Consider the following 10163-nt stretch of genomic DNA (forward strand, 5'->3'; position numbering starts at 1 on the left):
TTTGTGTTTATTCGACTTTTTGATGTTGTTTCGAATCTCAAATTGGAAATCTGGCATGCGACACATATTTCTCTTGGAAATCTTATATTCGTCACGGCAGCATATATTTTAATCATCCCTAGGTTAATTATTCTTTTTAATGTTTCTAAGTACTGTAATAATATTATTTTAATGATTTTCCATTTTTGTTTTGTTTCGATAAGTGATAGCAAATACTACGTCAAATACAACCAACTTGAAATCCGTTCGAAGATAATATCTTCTTCATATTTGACATTTGAGATATAGTTGTTGATACGTCAAAGATAAGTGCATATTCATGTATATAGGTGTATATTATATATTGAAACTTTGTTCTATTCGTTTACTATTTTCCAGATTTCGAATTGATTTAATAAGTTACGAAGCTACTAGAAATTCAAATCGAAAGGTATAGCTAACGAATTCATTATTAGTAGATTCTGATATAAAGTCAGAAAAACCTGATAATGACACCTTTGTAAACTCTTTTCTTTTTGGGAATAAGAAAAAGTTAGGAAAACAACCAAAAAGCTAAGTTACAATTTCTCTCTTACTTACTGCATATTCTCGAATCCTGCTAAGATCTTATCCTTCCACACTTTTTATTTTTTTTGGTTACATAATTTTTTTTTTTAATTGGTCTATGAACAAAATAAAATAAAATACGAAAACCTAATAATGACATAAACCTTTTTGAATGTAACATGGATGGACGACACAATGGACCCATGTGATATGTTTTAGTAGTAGTTTGTAAATCACATTCAAAACAAATTGTATCATCATCATCATCATCATCATCATCATCATCATTATCAGTTAGTTCATTACTATTAATAATATACTATATGCTTAACCACAAAAACAGTGATGTAACGTCAAGCTGTAGGTCCAGTTTTGGTCCACGGATGCTGACTAGTAGTAGTAGTATTAGGTTTTCGTATTTTATTTGATTTTAATTAAATATAATAAGATTATTAACGCGCACGACAAAAATAAAATAAAATAAGATTATTAACGCAACGGCCTGTGACGGATGAATGTCTTTTTCTCTCTCCTCGTGCTTCACCGCTCCTTCAGATATTTTTTTTTAAATGAGTAAATACTAAATATATACTTTCTCTGCTAAATCTTTTTGATATTTTTTTTTATAATTTTTTTTTGTCTTTGTGAACAAGCATTATCACTTTTTTGCTCTGCCTTGTGAGCTGTGAATGATCACCATTGTTCTACTGGTAAGCCTCTCTTCTTCTCTCCTCTGCGAGATCTTCGACTGTGTTTTCTATTTTACGGCGGATTTGTTCGTTTTTATTCATATACGTATCATCGTTGGATACTGACGAGATTTTAGTATCTGTCAGTGAATTAAATTTTTTTCTGTTTGTTTTGTGAAATCTGCGATTTTTAAGAGAGAAAACGTCGCTGTGTAAAAGCGAGGAATAGGAACAGGAGAAAAAAGGTAAAGGTAAGAGATAGAGAGAGAGAGAGAGAGAGAGAGAGAGAGAGAGATGGAAGATGAAGGAGGAGTAAGTGTTGGTGAGAAGAAGATCAAGATTGGAGTCTGCGTCATGGAAAAGAAGGTGAAATGCGGCTCCGAGGTTCTGTTTTCCTTTTTTTTTTTGGCTGTTCGTATTTTCGCCTTTTCTACTCAAGTAACAGATTCGGATTCTATATATATGTTGTTTGAGAGCTCCCTTGGTCACTATCTATGTGGTCTCTCTCGCTCATATATGGTTGGTTCGTTGTTTATAGGTATTCTCAGCTCCCATGGGCGAAATTCTCGACAGACTTGAGTCCTTTGGTGAATTCGAGGTACCTTCTTNTTACTTTTGTGATTCTTGGGGTAATGTTATTGGAAGATGTTTGCTTCTGAGTAACTTTTTTTTTTTTTTTTGCCTTTCCAAGTTGTTGGCATTAGTCTGCCTAAGAAAGTTTTTATCGACGCTTTGTCTTTGTAGATTCTTTGGTATATTCCATTTCCTCTTTTATGATCTCATCTCATGGACACTTTTGTTGCAACTTTATTCGCAGATCTTACATTTTGGGGATAAAGTTATACTTGAAGATCCTATAGAAAGGTATGCTGTACCCATATAGAGCTCAGTTTTTGGCCTTTCACTTTCTTGTATAATCGGTTATGCATGATTCTTTTATTAGTTTTTATTAGGATAAAGTCTTGTTGGATATATATATCAAGTACAAAAGTATATACTGGAATTATAACTTTACAAGAAACTTTGCTGTTTCAGTTGGCCCATTTGTGACTGCTTGATTGCTTTTCATTCCTCTGGATATCCTCTTAAGAAGGCTCAGGCATATGCTGCTTTAAGAAAGTGTGTTCTACCTTTTATTTCTTGCTGTTGCCTCAATAAATAGCCTATCTTACCTTCGTTTTTTTGGTGANTTTTTGCCTTTCCAAGTTGTTGGCATTAGTCTGCCTAAGAAAGTTTTTATCGACGCTTTGTCTTTGTAGATTCTTTGGTATATTCCATTTCCTCTTTTATGATCTCATCTCATGGACACTTTTGTTGCAACTTTATTCGCAGATCTTACATTTTGGGGATAAAGTTATACTTGAAGATCCTATAGAAAGGTATGCTGTACCCATATAGAGCTCAGTTTTTGGCCTTTCACTTTCTTGTATAATCGGTTATGCATGATTCTTTTATTAGTTTTTATTAGGATAAAGTCTTGTTGGATATATATATCAAGTACAAAAGTATATACTGAAATTATAACTTTACAAGAAACTTTGCTGTTTCAGTTGGCCCATTTGTGACTGCTTGATTGCTTTTCATTCCTCTGGATATCCTCTTAAGAAGGCTCAGGCATATGCTGCTTTAAGAAAGTGTGTTCTACCTTTTATTTCTTGCTGTTGCCTCAATAAATAGCCTATCTTACCTTCGTTTTTTTGGTGAAAATTAATTGAGTTTGACTTCTGAGGTTTGATGTTTCCAACTTCTGTTATTCAGGCCATTTTTAGTGAATGAACTTGATCCGCAGTATCTTCTCCATGATCGCCGGAAGGTGTATGATGTAAGCTTTCTTAACTGCAAGATAGTTGGTTCTGTTTTGGATATTTCTTCAAAGTGGTTCAGCGTTGACGACAAAGAAGAGTTGCATGCTTTTCCTATTTACTAAGAAAATTAACTATTTATGTTCACCTCTACAGCATCTTGAGATGTATGGCCTCCCAGTTCCTAGGTATGCCTGTGTCAATAGAACGGTACCAAATCAAGACCTTGATTATTTTGTCGAGGAAGAAGATTTTGTTGAGGTCCATGGTGAACGCTTCTGGAAGCCATTTGTGGAAAAGCCTGTCAATGGTGAGCTTGCCTCTGGCTCTCTTTTCACTCACAACTTATTAGCTACCCCTCCATGAGCGTGCCTCTGGCTGTTTTCTCATATAATGCCATTGGTTATTATATGACACTGGATATCCTCCTTGTTCTATTTATCTTATGATTTGCAGATCTATTTTATTATCGGCTAACAATTGACATCCTTTATACGTGTATAGGAGATGACCATAGTATAATGATTTATTACCCTAGCTCAGCAGGTGGTGGCATGAAAGAATTGTTTCGCAAGGTACTGCATCTTTTCTCAGAACTTCTCTGCTCTGGATTGAACTGGTTTCCTAATATTGTCATAATAATTTATTGTATTTTCGGATTAACTCCATCCTGCTTCATAACAAACATTTTACTATAGATTGGGAACCGATCAAGTGAATTTCATCCTGACGTCAGAAGGGTAAGGAGAGAAGGCTCTTATATATACGAGGAGTTTATGGCCACTGGAGGAACTGATGTCAAGGTTGTGATCCTTTGCCATCGACATGTTTTTTTGATAAGCTCATTCTCAGTCCCATCTTTTGGGCAACTTAAACCGTTGATGAGTTGTCAACTAATAATCTTCCTGGTAAACACAGGTCTACACAGTGGGTCCTGAATACGCACATGCTGAAGCAAGAAAGTCGCCTGTTGTAGATGGTGTTGTTATGAGGAATACAGATGGCAAGGAAGTACGTCTTCCAATAATTTCCCAACAGTTACATATATGGAACCTAACATACCTCATTTTAAAGGGCTACAATTTGAATAGAGTTTCAAAGTCTGCTGATTTTGATGAAAAGCATGAATTGCCAATGTTAGGTTTAAAACTTTGATGTTTAGATTTTGATCAGTAATTTATTTTTAATCTATTGAACAGGTGAGATATCCAGTACTGCTTACACCTGCTGAAAAGCAAATGGCTAGAGAAGTTTGCATTGCATTTAGGCAAGCGGTAAGTTGGAATCCAATTCTGTGGCTCTCGTTATGTCTTACAGGGCTGTAATCCCTTATAATGGTACTTTTTGATTTCGTGCAACGGCGTAGTAATTTCTTCAATTTTTTTTCTCACATTTCCAGGTCTGTGGATTTGACCTTCTACGATCTGAAGGCTGTTCATATGTTTGTGATGTAAATGGATGGAGTTTTGTGAAGAACTCATACAAGTAAGCTAGCATTCTACATTTGTATTTTCTCTCTTAAAAACCGTAGATCTTTTTATATGTTGGTAGGGCAATGGCAATTTTACAGCTAAGTTTTTAGAATAAGCTTAACATTTACATTGTAGACTTGTAGCCGCCACAGCTTTAGTTTGAAAATCCTGTACGTGAACACAGCCCTAGAGATCTTGAAGTAGCCTTACTTCATCAACACAAATGCATTTTTATCCACTAATTGCAAGAGGATATGTATTATGGCTACTCATGTATGGCAAACATTCAACTCTGTGCTGGTATAAATGATGCCAGATAGTTATGAACCTCGTTCTTGTTTTCTGTGTTCAACGACTGGCATGCTGTTGTCTCTCTGTTAAACTCTCAAAAAGTGCTTGTTAGTTTGAAGTATTCACAAACCTCTTGTACTGTAAGGTATTACGACGATGCTGCTTGTGTGCTAAGGAAAATGTGTTTGGATGCAAAGGCTCCTCATCTTTCATCGACTCTTCCTCCCACTTTGCCATGGAAGGTCAATGAACCTGTACAACCTAATGAAGGACTAACTCGTCAGGGAAGTGGCATCATCGGCACTTTTGGGCAGTCAGAAGAGCTACGTTGCGTCATTGCTGTTATTCGACAGTATGTTCTAGCATATAATCACCTGTTCCTTTTACCATTCTCTCTGTTTAGCCATGATCTGAGAAGTGTTAAACTTTGTTTTGCATGAAAGTGGTGATAGAACTCCCAAACAGAAAGTGAAGCTAAAAGTTACAGAGGAAAAACTATTAAACCTCATGTTGAAGTACAATGGTGGAAAGCCAAGAGCTGAGGTGAGAGGCGCAGGACTTCCTAAATCATCAACTTCATCTCGCCTTGATTAATTTGCTTATACTCTGTCATTTTTTCCCCTTTTGCAGACCAAACTTAAAAGTGCCGTCCAGTTGCAAGATCTGTTAGATGCTACAAGAATGCTAGTTCCCCGTACAAGGTAAAACCTGAGCTTATTTATTCATTTCTTGTTACCAAAAACATGTCCAATCCAGCGTTTTCCTTGCCAAATGATATTCAGCTGCGCAATTCTTTACTAATGCACAAAGCCAATGGATCCAAGGATTTATTGGATGGAATAAATGTAACATTATTTAATTGAAATAACTTAAATTATTCTAGAGCATTCCTGATGTTTCTGTGAAGTGTTTTTAAGCGAGCTATGCCCGTTGTAGTGCTATATTTCTGCTCACCAAAGCCTTCCAAGGGGCTTTTTTGCTGTCCGATCATAGTTTTCTTAAAACCAAAGTAGCATGCTTCATTTACTACTGTTGTTAATTGTATTTACCGTTGAAATCTGGTAAGAACCTTATGGTCTTCCTTTTTTTATCTTTAGACCAGGTCGTGAAAGTGATAGTGATGCAGAAGACCTTGAACATGCTGAGAAGCTTCGGCAAGTCAAAGCAGTTCTCGAAGAGGTTGTGTGTCTCAACATTTGTTACTTTCCCGTTTCTATGTGATGCATTCTTTGAATCAAGTTTCTGTAATTGTAGAGGATATAGTCCTTGGAAAGAATTACTTAATAACCGTCCTGGATTTAGCTTCACGGCCAGCTGCTGTTACTGTCATAAGTTCTTGTTTTTGGCTATACGGTGATTTGATGTTAAATAGATCTGGGAATTTTCTACAGGTTCTGTTTGGTATTTGGCTTTTCCTCTGTTAGCCTTCCCTCATATTATAGAACTTTGATATGCAGGGTGGACATTTCTCGGGTATATACAGGAAGGTTCAACTGAAGCCGCTGAAGTGGGTTAAAATATCAAAAAGCAATGGTGAAGGCGAAGAAGAAAGACCAGTAGAGGCCCTTATGGTTCTGAAATACGGTGGTGTTTTAACACACGCTGGTAGAAAGCAGGTATATTTCCATTCAGTATCAGAAATAATATAACATACATTGCAGTATTCAAGATTTCTGTTGCTAAATGAAGGCATCTTATCTACAAAACTGCAGGCCGTTAGTGTATTCTTGCCTAAATTTTTTTATCTATGCTTCGTTTGCAGGCAGAAGAACTTGGTAGATACTTTCGAAACAATATGTATCCAGGTGAGGAAACTTGATCTACTTTCCATCTGAATCAGTTTGGTGACTTATGATGGTCAATATGTTTTCTAGGTCTGTAACGATTAAATGGCATTTGCTTGTAGGTGAAGGGACTGGTTTACTTCGTCTCCATAGTACATACCGTCATGACCTTAAAATTTACAGCTCTGACGAGGGACGTGTTCAGGTACAGCTTTACGCTTTTCGTAGTCAAGATGAGATTATGATATTCAGCTTTTGAACATATACTTCAAGCTTCAATACTTATTTGCATTGTTAACAGATGTCTGCAGCAGCTTTTGCTAAAGGCCTGCTTGACTTAGAAGGCCAGCTGACGCCAATCCTGGTTTGGCCTTTTCTCTCACTGAGATCTCGTGGTGCTTTGCAATGTCATATGATCATCACTAATTTCTTATCTTATTTCTCTAGGTTTCTTTGGTTAGCAAGGACTCTTCCATGTTGGATGGTCTTGATAATGCCAGCATTGAAATGGAAGCGACTAAGGTTTGTCCCTATATATGATGAGCCATCTTTAATGTGTGTCAGTCACGTTTTGGAAACTACATTGAACCATTTGCTTTTGGCCAACAAGATCCAATCTGTTACTAATAGAGTCTCCGCAAATACCCCTTTGCAAATAATTTTTGGAATAGTTTAACATTTGATTTCTCTACTTGCTTGCTCAGGCTAGATTGAACGAGATTATGACGTCTGGCACAAAGATGATAGATGAACAGGTCTCCTCTGAAGATTACCCTTGGATGACTGACGGAGCTGGACTGCCTCCCAACGCTCATGAACTCCTACGTGAATTGGTACTCAAACTTTTCCATCATATATTAGTTTATTGCTAAGGTGAAAGAGATCACCAGCCATGAGTCTGTTTGCACAACAACGTAATATTTCCTTTGTGCACTGAGCACATTCATCTCATTTTAGAGTTGCTTTTTCTCTTCCATTTTCTCCCTCGTAAAAGTGATTTACTGGCGTCGAGAGAATAAAATCCTTAACGTGTTTACAACTAATTAGGTGAAATTAACTAAGAATGTGACTGAACAAGTAAGACTACTTGCAATGGATGAAGACGAGAACCTCACTGAGCCATATGATATAATTCCACCATATGATCAAGCAAAGGCCCTTGGCAAGACAAACATTGACAGTGATCGGATTGCTTCTGGATTACCATGTGGTAGTGAAGGGTTCCTTCTGATGTTTGCTCGGTGGATAAAACTAGCAAGGGACCTCTACAATGAAAGAAAAGAGTAAGTTTATCATCGGATTTGGATTTAGCTATGCTTTGATTTCGTAATGCTTCTTGAATTTTCATCTTTCTTTCCGGTAGAGTTTTGTGAGTATCACTGATAGTTGAGTTTAATTGCAGCCGATTTGACATCACACAGATTCCAGATGTTTACGATTCATGCAAGTAAGTTTTTAGGTGTTGTTGGTGTATCTCTAGATTTACACCTAGCTTTAGTTACTCGTTTCTTAATATGCTGTAATGTGTTATTCTCACCACCAGGTACGACCTGTTGCATAATTCCCATCTCGATCTAAAAGGATTAGATGAACTCTTCAAAGTCGCACAGGTAAACAAACTAAAACTTCTCTTTCCCTTTTTCCTGAAACTCATATAATAGTTTGCATATGGTCGCATTATCTTCTAAGGCATTGTGACTACTGATCATGCCTGATTGAAACTATGACCATTGTTGGTTATCTTTGTATTGTTGACTGTGCTTGCTTATAAAAAGTTATGTGGTTGCAGTTGCTTGCAGATGGTGTCATCCCAAACGAGTATGGCATCAATCCACAACAAAAGCTTAAAATCGGTTCAAAGGTGGCAATTTCTAGCTACGTGTAGTTATTTTCCTCTCTCAGAATATTTTTCCAGAGGATCTCACAACTTATTATATCTATATTTCTTGTTTCCTACCAAAGATTGCTCGGCGCTTAATGGGGAAAATCTTGATAGACTTAAGGAATACTCGAGAAGAAGCAATGAGTGTTGCTGAGTTGAAAGAAAGCCATGAACAAGTCTCATTGTCATTATCTGCGTCCCAAAAAGAAGATAGAAACAGTCAACCAAAGCTTTCTATCAGTACCGATGAATTGAGACGACCTGGCACAGGTGATAAAGATGAAGATGATGATAAGGAAACCAAATACCGTTTAGATCCAAAGTAATAGTCTTTGACTCTTTCCTTTCCCTACAAACTACAATGTTTTTTGGTTTCTGAATATTACACAGGTGTTATCTACTAATTGCTTTTCATTTCCTTTTAGGTATGCAAATGTTAAGACACCTGAACGTCATGTGAGGACTCGACTGTACTTCACATCTGTAAGTTTCCTCCTTACTACATTGCTTGTTTAAGTGTCTTTGAGTGAAAACTAATATGTTTTTTGCGTTGTATGAATTGGAACAGGAATCGCATATTCATTCGCTGATGAATGTCCTTCGATACTGTAACCTCGATGAATCGCTTCAAGGAGAAGAAAGTCTCATCTGCCAAAACGCCTTGGAACGTCTTTGTAAAACTAAAGAACTTGATTACATGAGCTACATTGTCCTAAGGCTATTTGAGAACACTGAGGTTCCCTTTCACTCTCACATCATATGCTTCAATATATGCATGGCCTCTATCAGTTTCTGAATCCATAAAAACCGATGCAGGTATCACTTGAAGACCCGAAGAGATTCCGCATTGAGCTTACATTTAGCCGTGGAGCTGATTTGTCTCCCTTAGAGGTAAGAGCAATTCAAGGGTTATTGTTTTTGTTTTTAACTAATTAAGGGAACAAATTTGAAATTCCTAATTGTTGTGACAACATGCAGAATAATGACGACGAGGCAGAGTCATTGCTAAGGGAACACACACTTCCGATAATGGGACCAGAGAGGCTGCAAGAGGTTGGTTCTTGTTTAACACTCGAGACGATGGAGAAAATGGTTCGTCCTTTTGCCATGCCAGCGGAAGATTTCCCTCCGGCGTCCACTCCGGTAGGTTTCTCCGGTTACTTCTCCAAAAGCGCGGCCGTGCTCGAGCGTCTCGTTAACCTATTCCACAACTATAAGAACTCATCCTCCAATGGAAAGACCTGAGGGCAGACCAAATTTTACTGTCTTTTATTTTGGCTACTTAAATTTGCTCACGCTTGTGTTTGTGCAGTTTTAGTCATCTTTTTTATTTTTCTCTACATGTTATGTGAATTTCCTTTTCTCCCAAAATTGCTAGAATTTTTTTTATTATTATAGCTGTTTCTTTTATTCAGCATGATTGTTATGTATATACATATATATATATATATATTTGGGTATACTAAGAAAATGATATATATAGTCAACGTGTTGAAAGGGACTGATGCAGTTTGGGTTTGAATTAAAATATGATTACATGGAACATAAATGAGTCACCCGTGACGTTCTATAAATGAGCACTTTTTTTTCTTTTTTGTTCTAGTATCATCTTAGTCATTACACTGGATCTGTATAACTAAATAGGATAGGAATTGTTTCGCCAGTTACGGAATGAAAAAAAAAAAAAAAAAAAAAAA

At 36.8% G+C, this 10163-nt stretch overlaps 1 protein-coding gene across 5 annotated transcripts in view; it reads left to right on the forward strand.

Moving 5' to 3' along the window:
* The window catches only part of LOC104783681 (inositol hexakisphosphate and diphosphoinositol-pentakisphosphate kinase 2), a 9736-nt gene continuing 682 nt past the window's right edge, over positions 1110–10163 (forward strand). Inside the window, exons 1-31 of one of the 5 annotated variants that reach the window (XM_010509024.2) lie at positions 1110–1256; positions 1431–1619; positions 1774–1833; positions 2053–2099; positions 2271–2354; positions 2994–3057; positions 3194–3347; positions 3542–3612; positions 3736–3840; positions 3956–4048; positions 4237–4311; positions 4437–4522; positions 4946–5152; positions 5244–5343; positions 5431–5501; positions 5898–5979; positions 6258–6416; positions 6563–6605; positions 6707–6789; positions 6886–6948; positions 7032–7106; positions 7289–7417; positions 7632–7867; positions 7987–8031; positions 8128–8194; positions 8374–8445; positions 8547–8788; positions 8892–8949; positions 9035–9202; positions 9283–9357; positions 9445–9880. In XM_010509024.2, the coding sequence (XP_010507326.1) occupies positions 1530–1619; positions 1774–1833; positions 2053–2099; positions 2271–2354; positions 2994–3057; positions 3194–3347; positions 3542–3612; positions 3736–3840; positions 3956–4048; positions 4237–4311; positions 4437–4522; positions 4946–5152; positions 5244–5343; positions 5431–5501; positions 5898–5979; positions 6258–6416; positions 6563–6605; positions 6707–6789; positions 6886–6948; positions 7032–7106; positions 7289–7417; positions 7632–7867; positions 7987–8031; positions 8128–8194; positions 8374–8445; positions 8547–8788; positions 8892–8949; positions 9035–9202; positions 9283–9357; positions 9445–9711 (3171 nt within the window). In that variant the 5' untranslated portion in view covers positions 1110–1256; positions 1431–1529 and the 3' untranslated portion in view covers positions 9712–9880. Of the gene's footprint in view, positions 1257–1430; positions 1620–1773; positions 1834–2052; positions 2100–2270; positions 2355–2534; positions 2615–2785; positions 2870–2993; positions 3058–3193; positions 3348–3541; positions 3613–3735; positions 3841–3955; positions 4049–4236; positions 4312–4436; positions 4523–4945; positions 5153–5243; positions 5344–5430; positions 5502–5897; positions 5980–6257; positions 6417–6562; positions 6606–6706; positions 6790–6885; positions 6949–7031; positions 7107–7288; positions 7418–7631; positions 7868–7986; positions 8032–8127; positions 8195–8373; positions 8446–8546; positions 8789–8891; positions 8950–9034; positions 9203–9282; positions 9358–9444; positions 9881–10163 lie in introns of those variants that run through there. The other 4 variants (XM_010510255.2, XM_010509516.1, XM_010510989.2 and 1 more) reach the window with 4 other exon arrangements.

The sequence above is a fragment of the Camelina sativa genome, chromosome 1, assembly GCF_000633955.1.
Source record: "Camelina sativa cultivar DH55 chromosome 1, Cs, whole genome shotgun sequence".
In the NCBI taxonomy this organism is placed as follows: domain Eukaryota; kingdom Viridiplantae; phylum Streptophyta; class Magnoliopsida; order Brassicales; family Brassicaceae; genus Camelina; species Camelina sativa.